At 32.8% G+C, this 20,941-nt stretch overlaps 2 protein-coding genes across 2 annotated transcripts; one reads left to right on the top strand and one right to left on the bottom strand.

Annotated features, from left to right (window-relative positions):
- Positions 1–435: 435 nt before the first annotated feature.
- Positions 436–3,968, bottom strand: LOC140049209 (ragulator complex protein LAMTOR1-like). The gene is made up of 6 exons (XM_072094042.1): positions 3,801–3,968; positions 3,364–3,434; positions 2,946–3,032; positions 2,431–2,508; positions 2,078–2,207; positions 436–1,664 (listed from the first exon to the last, which is right to left on the bottom strand). Exons 1-6 carry the CDS (start codon positions 3,840–3,842, stop codon positions 1,569–1,571), a joined length of 504 nt encoding a protein of 167 aa, XP_071950143.1. The 5' UTR covers positions 3,843–3,968; the 3' UTR covers positions 436–1,568.
- Positions 3,969–4,263: 295 nt separating this feature from the next.
- Positions 4,264–20,581, top strand: LOC140050080 (N-alpha-acetyltransferase 16, NatA auxiliary subunit-like). Its single transcript, XM_072095090.1, has 19 exons — positions 4,264–4,393; positions 5,326–5,410; positions 7,066–7,170; positions 7,797–7,885; positions 8,467–8,535; positions 9,009–9,143; positions 10,131–10,281; positions 10,740–10,955; positions 11,520–11,699; positions 12,670–12,842; positions 13,326–13,478; positions 14,064–14,192; positions 14,702–14,851; positions 15,976–16,209; positions 16,844–16,952; positions 17,193–17,291; positions 17,697–17,840; positions 18,057–18,154; positions 18,633–20,581. The coding sequence occupies exons 1-19, from the start codon at positions 4,337–4,339 to the stop codon at positions 18,876–18,878; spliced, it is 2,622 nt and encodes an 873-aa protein (XP_071951191.1). The 5' UTR covers positions 4,264–4,336; the 3' UTR covers positions 18,879–20,581.
- Positions 20,582–20,941: the final 360 nt, after the last annotated feature.

Raw genomic sequence — 20,941 nt, 5'->3', positions numbered from 1 at the left:
ATTTGCTTTCTCAAAAATTAAAATGTTTTTTAAATTTGTTTTTCTTAGTTTAATACGATGGTTTGGATTGATGCAGGTGTATTGATAATGGCTACAACAAATCGCACATGACATTTATTTACTTTTTTATACGATTGTTTGGTATCTGACAAGCAAATTCTGGTGCTCATCTTTACATATGCACAGGTAAAAAGTGAAAATGAAGGTAAGTGTTCTATGACTGGCCAGGGCTACTATACTTGCTTACTTTGGTGTTTGGGGGGTCTTCCATGTGGCCCTGTTCTCCACAGCCATCCTTATTGCGAGTCAGTTTGGTCCATTCTTTGTGTTTCTTGGGACTACTTTAAGATTCCAAAATTTGCTGTTTCGCATGCAAAGTTGCGGAATATAACATGTAGAACACTTCAAAACTAAACAAATAGTTCAAACAACAAGTCTTGTTTACAAATACAAAATGTTTTATTGCCCAAAAAGGAACTACAGTACAGTAAATACTGATATATTTATGTGGCATTATCATATTTTTAGTGTTGCCGTTAAATCTACAAAAATATGATTAGAAATGATATGAAACATTGGTTGAATTTTCTATCATAATGTTAATCGGGGGTTGGAATACCAATGTCAATTGTACGGCATAAACTGCAGGTAGAGATACATTTCCCTCAAATATATGTTGGTGCCATATAGTATGAGTTGAAAAAGAATCCTACCCTTTTCACATCACCATTAAATAATAATATTTGTGGTTATTGCACAATGCATCCAAGTGCTTCACATTATCACCCCAGACATTTTTTGAATCAAACACGATGGAAACAAGTTGTGTCTTGATCTAACCGGTACCCAATTATACACTTGGGTGGAGAGAGGCAAACATAAGTAAAGTGTTTTGCCTAAGTTGCAAGAGTTAGATCAAAACGAACGAAACTGTGTCACTCGCCTTTAATACTACATTGTGAAAGGAGCTATATTAGTAAGGTTGTTATTCAACTCTTAAAACATAGCACATGACCTTTCCACTGCACAAAAAAATGCAGCAAATTACATTTTTTATGGCAAATTTATTAATATACTATATTCTAATATTTTTTAATCATGCATAAGTTTAATCAGTATATACTTAATACTAACTAGGTGATTCTGGTTACATTTCAAAAGATTGTAGTTGAACATAATGAACATCCATTACGCAAGATATAGGTGAGAAAAAGAGCATAAACTAATTAAATTTGTAAATGTATTTACATCAAATGGAAACAACTTTATTCATTTTTTGTCTAAATAAATTCATAAGAGTTGACCTCATCAGAATTGACCCAGTTGCTGGTTACAGATAATAATTGCACCCAGACATTTGTGGCAAATGGACCCTTTCCAAATTGATGTGCCATACCATATTTGATCGCGATTCTACTGCATAAATTTGCATTTATTATTACCGTAAAAGTCCACCTGCGTTTATGAACAAATTATTGCTCACAAGTTGTGTTACCGTTTGTGTTATCGGTGAATGCACGAGACCTTTGATCAACATTTCCAATAATTTTTTGATAAGTGTATGCATTTTAACTGGGTAGTGCAAACTGTACAACTAAATCTTCTTTATGTTCTATTTTTACATTGTTTACTGCTTCAGATGCCATTTTAACAGCTTCGGAAATCTACAAGAAACAGAAGGAGGATAATAGTTTGACAAATGAATTAAATGTAGTTGTTTTAACAGGTTGTTTTAGATTGGAGTTTCACTAAAGTGTGTGAACCCTGGATGTGATTCCCAGGGACCTGATTCCCAGGTACCTTGCACTTTCCCTAAATGGTGAACTACATTCTTCACCCTGCATATAAACATCACAATAACACAGATTAAACACATTATAAAATACAACAAACAGAGCAGGAATTGGGAACTGAATCGGCTTAAAAGATGATCAGGATTTAGGAACCGAATCGGCTTATTAGAAGAGCAGGATTTAGGAACCGAATCGGCATAAAAGAAGATCAGGATTTAGGAACCAAATCGCCATAGGGGAAAAAATGTAGAAAACAAGTAAATCAATGAAGTCCATTGGCTTACCATATCAATATCTGCTAATGTAATAGGATCTGTTGATAAAATTGAATGTGGAACTCCTACACTATTTGGTAATGCAACTTTTGTAGTATATGCTTTCTTTGGACCGCTGCCAACCACAGCTAATCTGGAACTAAAAACAAATGCTACAGTTTAAGGAATTTATCATGCATATTTTTTTTTTATTGAAAAAAAAAATGTCAGTAGCTGTGTATTCCACTGGTCATTTTCAATGATCTAGTCCCACTACCTGCTTGCATTAAAACAGTGGGCTACTGTAGATCTCCTGTGCTCAAAACAGTAAACGAATATGTATTATAATATTAAGTATGTATAAGCCTAATGCCTATTTTTACCTATAATGTCTTGCTTTATCCATATATTCATGTGTTTCCATTGAAGGTGAATCTATAGCAGATACATCAATTATATTACTGTGGGAAAATAAAATCATTTACATACAATAAACATTTATGCAATTTTATACTTTTTCAGATGGAATTCTCAGGAAAATAAAAAGCTTTGTTTTGTTATGTACAGTAGTGCTGTTTTCAGTTGGAAGAGACCATTTCATAGACTTTAGCCATCGAGTATATTTTGGAATATTATTTTATTTATCCATACATAGAAATATTGTTTAAAATAGGAAATTTAACCATGCATTTAAAATTGTTATCGGTATGGTCAGCTGGGTGTGCCGATAGACCATACCGATAGTAAGCAATGAATTTGACAATAACAAATATTAATTGCACAGTTGACTAAACAATATCTCCTTAGTTTTTAAAATCGTGCCATTTTTGTAGTTACTTTGGCTATTAGTATTTTGTTACTTTTAGCATGCAATAATTTAACACATTCAAAATCATACCTCGCTGCTTGGTTAAGTATTCTAGTAAGTGCTGACTGTTCATCGCCTTTGCTGATAGATGGTGGTGTGTGATTTGGAAAATTATCACTGCAAGAATGGAAAAAAAAACATTTGGATACAAATAGGTACAAAAACATTGTATTTGTCAATTTGATAATATAATTATTTTCAGTAATCTTTATGAAAAATTAGTACTAAAAGCATGAGGAGTATGCATAGAATTTTTTACTCGACAGCTACAGTGTATTGGTGCATCAGGAAAAGGTTGCAAAATCAAAAGAAACTTGGAAGCATAATTGTTCATAAATTTAGGTAATACTGGAGATATCTGAAATCATTAGAGAAGAGCTCTTTGATAAATAGGCCTACAATCTTTAAATATTAATATTATTATAAATAATGTCACGGAAGGCTGTACCTTGTTATCGGGCGATGTGGAGTATTGCCAACCGGATTTCGCAAAAGGCTGCTTCGTTCTCCAGGTTCATCCTGGATTGAAAAAAAAAAAAAAAATTGAAATATAATTTGTCTCTCTGATTCCGTCCGAGTCTGTGTTTTAAAAAAAAGTTAAAGGTGTTAACTTATTTTTAAATAAAGCTAATTATTAATTGAGACTAAATTATTAACAAAAGTATGTTATGAAATTGAAATATTTATGTTTGAATATGACTAGGGCCTAGGCCTAGTATTATTTCTGTTTTTGTACATTTGTAATCAATATTATGCGCTAGGCTAGGCTTAGCTCTCTCACAGCCTGTTCAACCGGCGATTCTTTGGGATCCAGTGCGGTGAGAATCATGTGACCACAAGTCATCAATGCTACGACGTTCATAATAACAATTACTTAAAACTTACCTGGGCTCCTTCATCTTTCGCTTTATCGAAACAACAACCCATTTCAATGTTAATTAGGTCAAGAATAAGTGAAATTACATTGTTGTTAGGATTATACCCTAAAAAGTAAGTTATAAACAAGGATTTTAACAGTCTACCTCTCAAGCCAAGCGCTTCCGAACAAGTCAAGTGACTTGAAAAAAGTGATACTGCTGTTCGCGCGCGACGACTCGCGAGTATGTGTGTGTGGTGGTGGTGGACTCACTGAAGCGTTAAATTCTAAAAATATACGTTTTTTGTAACTTAATTTCCACTTTAATTAAAATAATATTGCGTGTCCAAATTAATATCTTGTAATTAGGCCTAGGATATTAAATACGTTTACGATTTTTATAGATCTTAAATACATTTTTTCGATCATGTTCCAACATTAGCAACACGCATGCGTTGTTTCCGTCGGCCATTTTGGCTCGTTTGGATATCCACGAGGTTTTTGCCGAAGGAAAATTCCTTTTGGAATTGGTATTAGAAGGCATTCTTTTACCAACGAAATTATAATGCCAAGCTCACAACCTCTACCATCAAAAGAAAATAGTTTATTTAAACGAATTTTGGTAAGTTAACTGACATTTATATGTTTGAATAGGTATTGAGAACACACACCTCGTTTGGTTGTGTGTGGTAATTTTTGTGGAGATCGCACGGATTGGGTGGGGGAACCCGGTTATCAGCATTGAAAAAAAAGAATATGAGACGGAAACCGGCTAGCCTAGGCCTAGCCGTTTCTCAGTGGCGGTGAATACTAAACCTAAACTAATAATATTAATTTTGTAAATCACTTGTAATGGTGATTAAACACCACCTAGCTAGGCTAGGCCTAGTAGGCTAGGCTATCTTCTTCACAACAATGCAATGTTTAATTTTTCAGAAAATAATGTTTTTTATGTTAAAGCAAAATAAATAATATAATTTATAAATAAAACGGTGCACGATCAATTGACAATTTAATAGCCCTGTAACTTATGACTGGGTTTACTGCCATAATTGTAGAAAAATACCTTGCACTGTTTCAAAATACGTCTTATGCCTATGTTATTCACAATTTAAATGGTTTGTGCAATTTGAAATCCAAAATTGTGCATGGATTTCCTTGCTCAATAATTATAATCAAAGTTACTCAATTGAAATTGGGCAGAAAATTACAAACAGAGCAAAGTATTTGATAAAGAAAAGGAAAGCTTGATAATCTCTAATAATATTTTGCATATATTTAATGCAAATAATATTATTAATCTTAACAGAATGAATTGTTATAAATATAAAGAATAAAATGATTCATGTTTTAATTAGAGAAACGACAAATTTAGACAGCAAAATTAGGCATAGCCCTAGGTAGCCTGCGATTCTCTCGCTATGATGGGCTAAGGTTGCCGAAGTAGTGCGACCGGATCAAGTGCCCAAATTGCACAGCACATTTTTTTTTCACTAAAATTGAAAGGTTTGATCTTAGAAGTAGCAAGTGTATTTTGTTTATTCTGATGTTTAGAAATGTTACGAACACAAGCAATACAAAATTGGTTTGAAGTACTCCAAGCAAATATTGGGCAATCCAAAGTTTGCAGAACATGGAGGTAAGATGTTATGTTAAAAGTAGGGATAACGATGTAAAATTAAAAGTTAATATTTTTCAAACAAATTATACATTGCCTGTTAGTATTTTGTATCAATATTATAATAAAGAAAGAATTATGAAAATATGACTTGTACTTTTCGAAATATAGGGTTTAAAACATCGCCGAAAATGATCGTTTTTAGCCACGAACGATATAAACAAATTGCGCCCTCAGTCGACAATTGTATGAACTAGTCATTTTTCGTAAAAATAATTATATAAAATCACGATTTTAAGTAACATATTTTATATATCAACATTGTAAAATTCAATAAAATATGATATTACTTATTTATTGTATAAAAAAGAGTGTTTATTTAACCTCGTTCGAAGAATTTCAATGCATTATTTTCCTGTGTAATTGGACAGGCCTGACACCATGTGACTTCACGGCACTCGCGAGAAAATTATTCCGCTGTGTGTTGAATGGCGTCAACCAATCAAAGGGCGAGAATCCAAAATCGTTCAACCGTGAGACTTGCGGAGCGGAGGTTTGATTGGCTTGCGATGACATCATACCATAAAATGGCGTTTTTGTAGTTGAGCCCCTCGGAATTTTTCAAAAATTATTTAAAAAATGGACTAAACGGATATTTTTTATGGTATATGGGTTGTTACTATGAAATATTCGAATCATAAAGGCCTCATATCGGGATAAAATTGTTTTTTTAGCAGTTAAAATTAATATTTTTCTTAGTAACAAGCACATGGTATGTGGAACTATATTATCTTGGTGTAGGAATAAAAAACATTTTGAGGTCATAAGAGGCTCAACTACAAAAATAAGGTTGAAATGGTAGGTCATTGAGCCTTCCGAGGGTTTCGTAGTAAACAAAAGCTATACGCGCTAGGCGATAACGATCTTTTAACCACTATATTCACATTTTTGGTTGAATGAAATGGAAATAAAAAATACTTGATCTTATAGAATAATAGGTAAATAAATATATACTCAAAAGGATATATTTATAATTTATTTATTTTCAGAACAATTACCTAATAAAAAGTGTTTACCAAAGTAAAAAAACACCGCGTCAATGACATTGCGCGCATAGTAACGTGCGCGCTGTTTAATCGTGGTAATGAAAATGGAGTCAGCTCTCGGTATCCCTATTAAAAGTACTGTAAGTGATACCATGGTTTTTTTCTAATGACAATTTGCAACTCCACTCCCAAAAACTTGTAATAAGTTTATGTAGAGCATCTTGTGTATATGTTAGTCTTGTAAACGGGATTACCACCTTTGAGAAGTGAATGGATTCACTTGTGGTTATCCTTGGCAATTTGCCTACAGTAAAATGAGAATAAAACAATATTACTGTTGAAGTGGAGTGAATTTTTGTATTTAAGGCAAAGTTAGCCAAACTTTTTCTTTACCTAAAGTGCATATAATGACTACCATGTAAAGGTTACTACAAGTTAATAAAATAGCAAAATCAGCCTAATCAAGCCTTTTTAAATACTGTTTTATCTAGCTAGTTTGTTCATTAAAATATATATATTTATAACATTACTAAGGTAGTACCATAATGTATGACTCCTCCTTTGCACCATTTGAAAGCAAATTTGCTTTCTGTTAATTTTTAATCAATGATTTTATTTTGATATCTGTAGAAACTCTTGCAATGAAAGGATTGACGTTGAATTGTTTGGGTCGGAAGGAAGAAGCGTACGACCTCGTTCGGAGAGGTCTTAGAAATGATCTGAAGAGCCATGTGTGTATCCTTGCCTATATTTAACCAATCACTTGTCATTAATAACTCTATACCTGGTGCATATGAAACAGAGATGCCCAGCTATGAGGAAAATATACCTTGTGGTCAGTGGCATAATGCAGAGGCCTGAGGCCCCTAGTTTAGGAAACCTAACTGGCCCTGCAAGTTCTAACATATATTTTAATGCCTGTTTTTTCCTCTGTGCACAATTCATGGGCCCCCATAAGCTCCAGGGCCCCTCCGTTTAGTCAGTGAGCATAGCTGTTACGCTACTGCTTGTGGGTGCCTCTGGAAAAGTAAAGGCTAGGGGTAAACCCCGACAGAAAACTTAATAATAATAATAATTGCTCTTGTGAGAATTACAGAATTTATAGGATACTGATGCTGTTTGGTTATACCACTTGCATAGAATCTAACCTACCACTCATAGAAAAGTGTTTTTAATACCGATTGAAGCCAATATAGTCTGGGGAAATGTTGCTGCCTAAACCTGCTTCGTGAGAACACTGGGCCTACGCTGTCATTGCCACTAAACCTTAATGATGGGTAACAACTGTCCAGTGATTTTCTCGTAAAGCTGTTTTTTTTTTCAATGAATATTTGAAAGCTTTCCTTAGCAGTCTTCTTTAGGTTGGCATGTCTATGGACTTCTTCAAAGATCTGATCGCAAGTATGATGATGCCATCAAGTGCTATAGGAACGCCTTAAAGTGGGATAAGGTAACACTAATTACTTGTTTTTTTATTTGGGGCACAGAAAGCATGTGAAACAATGCGACAATTACAGGATGGAAAGAAATCCATGCTTTCTATTTAATTATTCCTTAATCTACATTTACACTTGAGTGAGTTAAGCTCTGTCTACACTTTCAAACTTTGTGCGACAATTAAATGTGATGTGCCCATATATGGACATGATGATGTCATACCACTACCATATTTGGGTATATAACTACCATATTTGTGTATATAACTACCGTACTTGGGCACATCACACTTTTTTGTCAAACTTGTTTGATAGTGTAACTAGTTTTAATGTAGCTTTAGTTGATGCCATTGTTTTTACTGTAATAAATAAATTTGGATATTAATATGAATTTAAATATATTTTAATTTTTTATACACAACATATCCATTTAGGAATTTGTTTATACAGTTAGTAATTAGCAGTTGGAGGTTCACATAATTGTTGATGTAGCTTTTATGCTATTTATCTGTCTTTGTATTTTCTGTATTGTTTTCCTGTTTACATAATAATGTTTTTTTTTTTTTTAAACTGTTGCTTTGTTTTTGGTTGACAGGATAATCTTCAAATTCTGAGAGATCTTTCACTGCTACAGATTCAGATGAGGGACCTGGAGGGCTACAGAGTAAGTAGCTAGCCACTTATTGCTACAGCCAACTCTCCCAAACACCGGTTCCATAAGCCGGTCTCAATGGTTTTTTAAGAAGGTGACATTTCTGTAAGAACAATCCAGTTTTGTAAGAGGTTACAAAACCAAGATTCAACCCTTATAGAAATGACATTATTCAAATTTACAAAAATAATTGTCTAACTGAAACTTAGAAAAATATTGGATTAAAATCAGCTCAAGATTCAATTTTTATTTGCCAATTAAAATGGAAATAATATGAGTACATTTTTAAACATTTAAAATTCTAAAATGTATATTAAAGAAATTATTACTATATAATATTACTATATAAAAGAAAGCTCACTGAATAATTTACAATTAAAAAAAAAACTGATTAAATTCCTGGATCTGCCACTGACGATCGCATTTAAATGTGCGTTTTTATGATAGTCTGTTTTTATGATTGGGGGGGGTTGTTTTTTTTGCAGGATACACGGTACCAGTTACTGCAACTAAGACCAGTACAACGAGCCTCCTGGATAGGATACGCCATTGCACATCATTTACTGAAGGACTATACTCAGTCATTAAATATACTAGAAGAATATAGAAAAACTCAAACAGTAAATATATAGTAGTTATTTTTTCATTAATATGGAGGTTTCGCAATCTTACGAATACGAAAACGGATACGTCACACACTCTTCGTTTTTCGCAAGCCAGTAAAAATCTGTTTCGCATGGCAACGAAATATTGAGGGTGCCGTCCAAAATTATGACTGCGGTAAATTTGAGCGAAGCGCGGGTACGTGTTGCTTGATGCTTGGCTGCCTAGGCCCAGCGTAACATCAAAGCGAGTAAGGACTTTAAAAATTGCTATTTATCAAAATTGACCTGGTATTTTAGTGAATTACTTTAGTAAATTACTTTAAATAAAAGTATAATTATATTATAATCATGAATCATTCCTGATTTAAATGCAAAATGTGCAACATAGCTCAAAAACTATACTCGTTTTGTAGTTACGAATATGACTGGTGATATTCGTCAACACGAATACGCTTTACGAATATGAAATGGGGATCAGCTCAAAAGTTTCACAAATGTGTGATGTATCCGTTTTCGTTATCGTATTCGTAAGGTTTCGAAACCTCCCTAATGACCTTTTTAAAATTAATAAAAACATACCTGCTTTATAAGAGTCTTTGAATTGATGGAATCATGTGTACAGACTGTACAATGCATATGTAACTTAGGCTTAGTTCCCACTAGAACATAAGAGCAACGCAAGTAATTGGTCCAATGACAAACTTGTCATTGGTTACCTGGCTTACATTGCACCTAAGTTGCTGCATCGCGTCCTAGTGGGAACCAAGCTTAAGTACCACGTTTATTTGAAAACTTAAATTGTCTGGTTTTTGGTTAAAATTAACCGTTTCCTTTTATAAGTATAATCATTTGATTTTTTTACAGAAGTGAATAACTTTATTAAAACTGCAAAATGGTCTATTCAAAGTCTGATTTTATTAATCTTTATTTTTCATGTTTTGGGGGAAATACATCTTTAAATTGAAGATGAATTACAATATATTTTTTAATTTGTTTTTTCAGCAGGTAAAACAGTACGACTATGAACATAGTGAATTCTTACTCTATCAAAACGATGTCATGAAGGATGCTGGGAAGCTAGAAGAAGCCCTCGGGCATCTGAACCAGTATGAAGATCAAATTAACGATAGACTCTCTGTCCAGGAAACTAGAGGTATATAATGTGGTGTGTTTTAGGAATTTAATTCGTAAAAAAATAGGTTATATAGTTTGAATTGAACTGTAAATTTAAGTTATAAACTTGCACTCCACACTCTCCTTTTAAGCATGATCCAGGGGATTTACGTACGATTTTATCAACAATTTTACTGGTAAAAATCAATGTTAATATTGTTTAACCAAAAAACTATGAATGATTTGGTAACAATTTGTAAATATTAGCGGTTCGGCTCGATCACCGGTTTCGTTGTTTATTTTCAACATTAACGATTTGAAAATTCTACCCAACTTTAAATGTGTACAATTTTGGATAAAATGTGTTAAATACATTGTATGATTAGAAGTATGCTATTGCTATTATTTGTTATTGATATTATTAATTATTATTCATTTTATTATTGATGACGTGACTGTATTGATTAATTGACAATCGTTTAACCTTTCTAATCCCAGGTGAGATATTTTTAAAGCTAGGCAGAAAAGTAGAAGCCTCGCACATCTATGAAGGTTTGCTGGAGAGGAATCCTGAAAACAAGCTGTACTTGGAGTCGTACGCTACTGCTTGTGACTGTCACACCGATGACGAAAAGGCTGCAGCATTCAAACCATTTACAGAAAAATATTCAAGAGCGTCCATGCCAAAACATCTGATGATGAAAGTAGCTCATGGTAAGATCCGGTTAAAGTCTTTCTGCAAATCAGTTTTTACTGCTCAATCCAATTTAAACATATGTAAAGCTCTGTCTAGACTAGCGAACTAATTTGACAAAAATAGTATGATGTGCCCAAATATGGTACTGATATGATGTCATCATGTCCACATATGGGCACATGACATTTTTTGTCACAAAGTTTGATAGTGTAGACCGAGCCTAACATAGTTACATAGTAAAGAAAGGTTGACTGTCAAACAGAGTGTCTAACCCCCCGTCCCCCCCCCCCCCTAAAAAAAAAATATGTTATTACTGTTTGTTATGTTTATTATTATTACAATATAACAACATCGTTTTATTAATTTTATTTATTTATTCCGTAGGCAGAACTTTTAGGTTGTGCTATGCTAGTTCTTTTGTGGTTAATTTTAAATCATCTATTTCATGTCTTTTCTGCTTTTCATGTTTTATTGTAAGCTTTGTACCAGTTTTAATTCTCCTGTGTATTGCTTTTAAACAAAGTTGTGTTCTTGTATGTTGTTATTGGAACCGAATGAATGAATGAATTTCTCTTTTATAGGCGATGAATTTGAAGTTATGATTGATATGTATCTGCAAAAAGCATTAGTGAAAGGAGTGGCCCCAGCAATGACGAATATCAAGGCATTGTATGCAAACAAAGTGAAGTCAGCTTTGATAGAGAGAATTCTTATGGACCATGTAAACTCTCTGCAAACGACTGGAAACCTATATGGTCATGGTATGTCATTACAGTGTACCTCCAAATAAGGACCTCTTTAGGGACTGGGATTTTAGTAATCTTATTTTTCTGAATGAATAATTACAAAATGTTTAATTGTTGTTTGTAGAATTTATTAAACTTTTGTTTTCTTTCTTTGTTTCTGAGCCTCTTCCAACATAAAAAAAAAAGAATCATATCAATATTTTGTTTCTTATCCCTCTTGTTTTGTATTTGTACTAAGCTAAGCTACAGGCATCAATTTTAAATATAATATTTGGTTAATTGTACATAAATCAAATATTTGTAACAGAAATCGAGACAAAAAAACATGAATTTCCCTTAATATAGTCAAATACAAAATTTGGCAAAATTCTTCCATAAAAACCAGGAAGACTTTTTTTCAGTAGTTAGGTGGTTAACCTAATGTAATAACATGTCTGGTGACTCCCTAGATGGTGAAAAAAGATGGTGGATATACGGTGGATAATTTTTGCTATAGCATGAAAATAAAAATCTGAAGTTGAATAAAAATATCAGAAATGTAATATTCAAGTTATATTACCTATATTTAGTCATCTGATAACATTTTTTACCACACCGTTTATTTTTCATAGCTTTTTAAAATGCCTCTCTATTTACAAAATTTGTGTACAAAAGAATAGGGATTTTACTGTGTAATTTGAACTATCCCCCCACTGATAAGAAAGTGCTTATTTTCAACAAGGTCGTGTAACACAAATAAAATCCGAAAAATTATGAAACATAGGGAAAACTAAAGATCGATAATTATTGGAATGTATGATCAATAGAAATTTTTTGCCCGTACCTGGCCTTTAACATAAAGTTGGGCCTGTTCAGGCGCAGTTATTTACCTGGGCATAGTTATTGGTAACTTCGGTGTGTAGGTCAGATTTGACCATGTAAATAACTAAGCCTAAACAGGCCCAATATCACTAGCTTATTGCAACATTATATTTTGCTCTTTCAGATCCAAGTGCAGAAATTGGTATGCCATCGATGTTGATGTGGGGTTGGTATTACCTAGCGATACACCATGACATGATGGGTGATTCAGTCAAGGCGTTGGAATACATTGATAAAGCCATTGAGCACACGCCAGTCCATATAGAACTGTTTGTAGTGAAAGCTAAGATTTATAAGGTAGATAGGTTTGAGACTGTATGGTCTTCCTTCAATAACCAGGTCAAACATACTGCTTGACCTCTGATCAGTGAATTGTGACAATTTAAACAAATTATAAGTTGAACTTTATGCATTATTATTATTATCAAGAAATTATTGTGAAGTTTTAATATTTTTTTTCCTCATAAATGTAATGCATGCACAAGAAATATGCATTAATGGTTTACTCAGTGATAGAGACTGATAACTATTTTACATAGTATTGCATGTTATACTTAATGGTCGTATGTTTTGGCCAACTACGTCATAATTACATTAATGCACAGTAGAAACCCTATACATCAACAAAATGTCATCTTTTAACAACAGTGAGTGTCAACCTTAATTTTTTGGAGGGGCTCTAAAAAACACTGAAAACACTTTTTACAAGTTATTGATCCCTGGCACAAAAGATAATTCAAATCGGTTACAATGACAATATGTACTTGTATAATATTTTAGCATGCTGGGGACATTCAGAAGGCGATTGAATGCATGGATGAAGCGCAATCATTAGACACGGCTGATCGGTTTATTAACTCTAAATGTGCCAAGTATCTACTAAAGGGAAACTTAGTAAAAGAAGCTGAAGACATGTGCAGTAAATTCACAAGGGTAAGATGTTGTTTTTATATTTTTTTGTTATTTCATACGCATCCAACAGCGAGCACAAACTCGCCAATTACAGGATGTATAAACTAGTTTATAATTTATCATGCTTATAAACTAAGTCTCATTTGATGCTTAGAGAGTGGAGTTGAAAGAGTTGCGAGTTACAACCCTGGCACTAGGTCGGCGTTGAACCCTGATTGGTAGGCAGGCACATTAACCACCAAGTTACAGCTCCACTAAAAAGTTTTTGACAACATCGGAAACTACTTGCATCATGTTAATTCATTATGCACGTATTTATATTATTTATTTGCAGACAAAAGTTAATAAATACAATGCAAAAAATGATGATATAAGGTCAGAGTTTGAAGGCAGATGCAGAAAAACATCTTGTGTTGAGCGAACCTTTAAAATAAATTATTCCATGATAGCACACAAAAAAATATATATCAACATTGTCTGAAAACTTCTCTGAAAATTCTGGTTATACTATAGTTGCCAGTATTGACTTAAGATAGACAGATAAAAAAATTCATAGAAAAAGATATTAATATTTATGTATTTTTTAAATATTATTTTCTAACATAGGAGAGTGTAGCAGCTATGGAAAACTTAAATGAGATGCAATGTATGTGGTTCCAGACGGAGTGTGCGTCAAGTTATCAGCGACAAGGAAAGTACGGAGAGGCTTTAAAGAAATGTTTTCAAGTGGATAGGGTACGTCAAGCCAGTTAATTAACAAGCTGAGATACTGCTGTCTGAGGCCAAACTAGTTTGATAGTGTAGACAGCTTAATGTACCCAGTTGGGCTGACATGAAATGGGACATCCATTTAAGGGCTATTTCAATTCAATTCAATTTCATCGACATTTTTATTCCATAATCAAAATAAAAACATATACAAATACAATACAAATAATAAGATAATGGAATGGGATACAAAATAAGCACAAGTGCTTTTAAGCATGTAACCCTAAAAAAAAAAAGATCAAACAATTAGTACAAACAAAAAAGAACAAACCAAAATAACAATGTGATTTACTTAACTTAAATATTTCTATTGTTATAATATTGCTTTAATCTCTGTTTAAATTTCGGCGGCTTTAGTTTCCAAAAGTTTCACCTTTATATTTTTTGCTTATATTTGTGTTGGTTAAATTGAGCAAAAAAGTTGTCTAAATTATTATTATTTAGTATTTTATAATTTAATCTATATTATTTTTCAGCATTTTTGTGAAATAAATGAAGATCAATTTGACTTTCACACATACTGTTTACGGAAAATGACGTTGAGGGCGTATGTTAGTCTACTTCGTTTAGAAGATGTTATTCGTCGTCATAGGTTCTTTTTCAAAGCTGCTCAGGTGGCAATAGAGGTAGGCTGTTGTGGTAATTATTTAAAGCCAATGTCACTTGAGAATATCCAATGTTTTTCACATTTAATTGCTCCTACTGTCACCAATGCCTTAGTAGAGTAAGAATAACATATCTTTCCTACACTACACTGGTGTTCCATAAAGTGAAGCCCTCGCAGCCATTTCACCATATTGACTGGGTTAGGTTAGTGACAAAGTAAAAAATATGTTTTGCTAGTATTTCTACACTCTGCATACAAGTAGACTTTGTGAGATAGATTTCAGTGTCTTACAAAGGGGAAAATGTATGCCATATTAAAGTGTAATCCTGAATTGTATAGTGTCTTGTTACAATGATTTTCATGACATTTTCAGGAATACAAATACAATTTGCTTTATTTTATAATTTTCTGATATATATCTAGCTCTACCAATAATAATAATAATAATAATATTCGTTCTTATATAGCGCTTATTGCACAACAAAAACATGTATGGAAACATACTTCAATAATGCAGCTAGTAATCAGCACTAAGTTTTGTCTTGATTTAACCAGTACCCATTTATACACCTGGGTATCGATTACTGTAACCAGATGATCTAGTTATCTCTTACTCATTATATTTTGTGCTGTAAATGTATTTACAATGATTGTTGTATAATTACGTTACTAAATCTAAAGTTTTAAAAGAATTATATTTTTCTATCAAATACTATATCTGAACAGATATGATTTATTTATAATATAAGTTTAACACTACAAACCTTCATCCTCAATTTGTGTTCTATTGAATGCGGAGGAATTATAATTTCACAAACAAGCATATCCCCGGGTATAGTCCCAGTATTGACTTTTGGTCTGGATTTAGGCCTCTCTCAGATGAGTTTTTACAAGAAATGCTTAACAATGATGTTTTATCTGAACCAGGTTTCACTGAGAATTTGTGTTGTAGTTGGGTGGGATTATACCAGAGGATATACGGTATTGAACCCTGCCACTCCCCTCCCTCTGCCTCCTATTTCAAAATCCTTGATCCACCACCGTGCATCAAAATCCATAACTCTCTATGATGTCCGAATTAAATGTTATAAAGTCATTATTTTGTTGACGTCTTATATAATTATTTGTTGTAATTATTTGAAGGTTTACGTTCACCTACATGACAAGCCAATCCAAGATAACGACGGGATGGACCAACTAGACACCGAGAATCTAACTCCAAAGGAATTGAAGAAATTAAAAAGTAAACAACGAAGGGCGCAAAAGAAGGCGCAGGAAAAGGAGGAACAGAAGATAAAGTCTGATAGCAAACAAAAGAAAGATGCAGAAAGTGAGGGACCGAAGGAAGAAGAACTTATTCCAGATAAATTAGAAAAGGTAATAATCACAGTACATCACTCACTTTATTACTTTCTAGCACATATCTTTATTTTTTGATATATATTTTATTTCGCCTTATTTATAGGGGGTGACCCTAAACAGCATATGCTGACAATCAAGGGGCCCTCTTGATGAGTTATGATAAGTGTCTGTGTGTGACAGTGGCTGTGTGTATATTAGTCCATTGGGATAACCCTCTACTCGTCTCGAAAGATGTGCTAGGTTCTTTAAAGTGCACATGAGCCATATAGTCCTTATCCGAGAAGACTCGTTCTACCACCAGAACCAAGGAGCGAGTGAGGCTCGAACACTTGCCGATGTTAATATGGCAAGGTATTACGGTTCCACTTGGTCACTCATCTAGTAATAAATCTTTGGGATGGCCATTTAAAAAACACCAAATAAACACACACACACACACAAATTATGTTAATTAAGCCCTTTGCTAAAGCAAAGAAGAAATGTTATAAGTTAAAGCTTATTTGATGACTTGAATAGTTATTTTATATTATTTACCAATTGTTTGATACCCTTTTCAGGCAAGTATTCTATTATGATAGATTGGTTGTACTGTAGCAACCTGTTCACACACACATACCATTGTTGCATTGTCAATTTTGTTTTGTTTCAGTGTGAAAACCCATTACAAGAAGCACTCTATTTCTTAAAACCTTTACAAACATTAGCTAAGGACAAGATTCAAACCCATCTATTGGCATTCGATATCTACTATAGGAAAGGTAAGATTATTACACTAAAATTATACCGTAATGCTTAGATCTCAACAACTTTGTTGCATATGCGTTAAATATATCAAATGTTGTTACCTGTATACTAGTTAAAGTTTAGATCCCATTCCTAGCCTAAAACAAATTAAATTGGAAAACACAATTTATAAATATTGTACGTATTATATGGAGTTATATTTGTATAAGCAAAGGTTATGTATATTTTTTATTTTAAATTTTGTTTTCTTGCAGACAAGGTACTATTAATGTTGCAGTCCATCAAGAGGGCGTATGCCTTAGAACCCTCCGACCCCAAACTACATAAATGTATTGTTCAATTCGCCATGCTACGTAAGTAAAAATATTTTATTTTTTTATTTAAATTATAAATTATATATTTTTAATGGAAATGCACAAGTAGGCTACAAGTTTAATTTTGATTGCTATTGCTGCTAATTGAATTTATTGAAAATATATATTTTTTTACTTGATACTAAAATACAGTATAACCCCTCCATTGGGTCACCCTAATAAAATGACGCTTTCCTGTAAAACAAGCAAAGGGAAACAAATACAGTATAACTCCTATTAAAGGGACACCTTCAGGACCCAACAAATTGTAGGTGATATTAGGGGTATGTCCCAAAGTTTATGTTTTAACATTTTGGCGGTATATTTAGTATGTTGGGTACCAAAGTGTTTGCGTTAATTTTAATGTACATTAACACTTTCTTTTGTCACTTTTTTTGTGCACAGTGAAGGAAAAGCAGACGTTACCAGAAGCCGTTGACACTGTTATATCTGATGAAATGCAAAAAATGTTAAATGGAAGGGAACTTGAGGAGTATAATAAAGATTTCCGTGTAACCCATGCAACGTCTCTACCACACCTGCTTGCAGGTAAAGACAAACCTCCTTTTGTTTGTTTTTTATTATTTACCATATTTGCAAATTAACAATCGAACAAAAATTGTTTAGTTTGGTCTTTAAATGTGACCATACTGTAATGCCCAGTTCTTAAAATATGTATGACCTAAAGGCGATAATCAACTTTTACACCATTGTTTTTTAACTTTAATATTCAAAGATAAGAATGTTTTTAAAATTTATTTACAGGATGCAAGATGCAGGTATTAATAGACCCGTCAACACAAGAGGCTGCCATATCTCAATTAACTAACTTGGATGACAACATGTTACATAGAACACCTCGGGTTAGTACTTGTTGCTTTTTTACTCTTCTGTGATTAATTTTACCATCTTAACCAGATTTTAGCACTTCTTGACCTGTTTGAAAAACTCTTGACTAGGTTAAACAACCCTTGACCTGGTTGAAAACCTCTTGTCCAGGTTAAAGAACTCATGACCAGGTTAACAACTCTTGACACGCTTTATTAAAGGTAATTTGCATATAGGTGGTAAACCCACTAACAAAGAATAACATGCTCTACTGAACACTGACTTATTCACCTTCTGAACACAACCATTGACTTGGTTGTCGACCTTCTTACCAGGTTTAACAATTCTTGACCAGGTTGAACAATTCTTGATGAATTAAACATGGCTTGAATTATAGCATAATCACGTTCAGTGGTTGGGCCAAACCAAGCACAATTAACCCTTCCCATCAAACACCCCTTCCCTATCTTATTTCATTCTGTGCACATCGATAATTTCAAAATTCCTTTTCAGTTATGCACAACTATTCTAGAAGCAATTACAAGTGACTTCAAAAATCCCAACGCAGCTAACTTATACCGAAAGAAATGCCGCGAGCAATTTCCTTTATCTCCATCATTCCTGAGTGACGAAGAGAAGCATGAATTAGTATCGTTGAAAACAAACGGAAATGCAGAATTAATTAAAGAGTCAACAGTTATGGGGAAAACATGCAACTCTACCGGAGATGCTGGCAGTGAGCTTATATCAAATACCTGATGAAAAAGGACCTTTGTTAGTGTTAGTTAACACTGTATGAACAGTGTTTAACCTATGGACTGTGTATCTTAGCACTGTGGCTGGTATTATGTAACATACATCATGTACTAGTGTTACTTAAACATCACATTACCGATGTTAGTGTTACTTATATTACTGATGTTAGTGTTACTTAACATCATATTACTGATGTTAGTGTTACTTAACATCATATTACTGATGTTAGTGTTTCTTGACACTATGTTTCTGGTGTTCGTATTAACACCATTTTACTGGTATTACTGGTTAGTGTTGGGTAACAAATGTGTGATAATGCACTTTATCGCATAGTAAACTTAGCAACATAAAGTGAATGTTTCCAACATATTTCAAACTAAGTATCTACTTACCTATCAATTAATTACCTATCGGTTAAAGATGTATTGTTCCCCTGAAAAAATAATTTGTACAATTTTTTTTTTAATATGCCATTTGAATGTAACATAATGGTTATCCACTTTCACCAAAAATTTGATCGAAAAAAAATGTATTTACCTGAAAAAACTGTACTTTGGTCAAATTGGCTGCCAGCCAATGGGTTTTTGGTTGAATTTGACCATTTATTTTGTCATTTTATAAGTGAAAACATTTTTTTTTTCTATGGAACTTATTAACTTTATTAAAACTACAAAATAACATATTCAAAGTCTGATTTAAATAATCTTCATTTTTCATGTTTTTGGGTGACAATACATCTTTAATTTTCAAATTCATGCATTATCCCAATTATACATGCTCTCATTACAGCGAAAAAGAAAATAAATTTTTTTCACAGCCTTTATGGTGGTTTTGAAATGTTTACATTGGCAATTTTTCAAACATAGAGGAATTAGTAAACCTAATATTGGGCCATGTTACAAACAAAATCGTATTTTATACCATGCATGCTAATTTATATCTGTGCTAACATTCCATAGCAATTTTAATTAATTTGATTTGAATTTTTTGGAAAATCATAAAAAATACATACGAAGTGATACTACTGATCAAATACATTTATAAAAGATTTTCCAGGATAGCCTAAAAAAAAGCATAGTTGTTTATTTCAATAATATTGACAATTTCATATATAGAACACAACTCTAGAAGATTTCCATATCTATGTAATAGGCCATCCAGGTATAGCTCAATTGAAAAAAGGCTAGAGAAAAAAAACCTATTGAAAAATGAGTATGGTATGAGTATATGTATGTATGTCATTCAGTTAGCTCAATACACAGTAATGATTTTTTTTTTCTGAGCATCATACTGAATCATAGTGTGAATGGCAGGCTGAAATGCAGTGTAGTATTTGTATGAATTTTTTGAAAGAATTCCCAATATTCACATTTTTTCGTAGAAAATAACCAAAAATTGTTGCTGATGTTGTGTTTTTGTACAGGTTACAGACTTGTATTTTGTGTTGAAATTTCTGTATCCAACAATAGCAATTTTTTTAGAAATGAAAGTAGAATAACTACATTAACTGTGATTTTTAGATGAGAGATTTCAAATTGAAACATTCAGTGTTATTGAGGCAGATGTATTTTAATGATTGCAGTGGTGATTCTGTTTGTAATACAAAAAAATAAAATGATTATTTATTTCATAAATTGCTATAGGCTATCAAAAAACATTCGATTTGTTAAAATCAACAGAATTAAAAACATGTAACATAGTTTTAACTTTGAGTTAATTTTGTCAAATCTGTTTTAAAGAAAAATGTGCTGGATTGAATTTACTCCATATTTATGATTTTTGCCAGACTGTGTATATCAAAGACTATATTATGTTAAGAAATGTTCACACTAAGCTCTGATTAGGTCCGGTGATTGGATAGTGCGTACTATTGCACACCATGTAACCCACAATCGTCCAATCAAATGACAGGAATTTATTTAGGTGTTACATAATACAATATATTAAATGTTCATGTGCTGCATTCACTCGTATGTTTTGATTACAGAATCCAAAATAAACATTTGTGTGTGTGATGAACATGCCTCTAAAGACAAGGAATCTGTGGCCGTCTTTGCCATTCGCAC

Source organism: Antedon mediterranea, chromosome 5 (genome assembly GCF_964355755.1).
Source record: "Antedon mediterranea chromosome 5, ecAntMedi1.1, whole genome shotgun sequence".
In the NCBI taxonomy this organism is placed as follows: Eukaryota; Metazoa; Echinodermata; class Crinoidea; order Comatulida; family Antedonidae; genus Antedon; species Antedon mediterranea.
The sequence above is the reverse complement of the archived record's forward strand: the minus strand, read 5'-3'. Positions and strand labels throughout refer to the sequence as shown.

What these genes read in the sequence shown, in the direction of transcription:
- LOC140049209 (XM_072094042.1), bottom strand. Translation starts at nt 3,842, where the DNA reads ATGGGTTGTTGTTTCGATAAAGCGAAAGATGAAGGAGCCCAG. An exon ending in CCACATCGCCCGATAACAAG is followed by an intron (nt 3,033 to 3,363) that starts GTACAGCCTTCC and finishes CCATTCTTGCAG; the next exon opens with TGATAATTTTCCAAATCACA. An exon ending in ATACTTAACCAAGCAGCGAG is followed by an intron (nt 2,509 to 2,945) that starts GTATGATTTTGA and finishes ATTTTCCCACAG; the next exon opens with TAATATAATTGATGTATCTG.
- LOC140050080 (XM_072095090.1), top strand. Translation starts at nt 4,337, where the DNA reads ATGCCAAGCTCACAACCTCTACCATCAAAAGAAAATAGTTTATTTAAA. An exon ending in GTTTATTTAAACGAATTTTG is followed by an intron (nt 4,394 to 5,325) that starts GTAAGTTAACTG and finishes TCTGATGTTTAG; the next exon opens with AAATGTTACGAACACAAGCA. An exon ending in TTCCAGATAAATTAGAAAAG is followed by an intron (nt 16,210 to 16,843) that starts GTAATAATCACA and finishes GTTTTGTTTCAG; the next exon opens with TGTGAAAACCCATTACAAGA.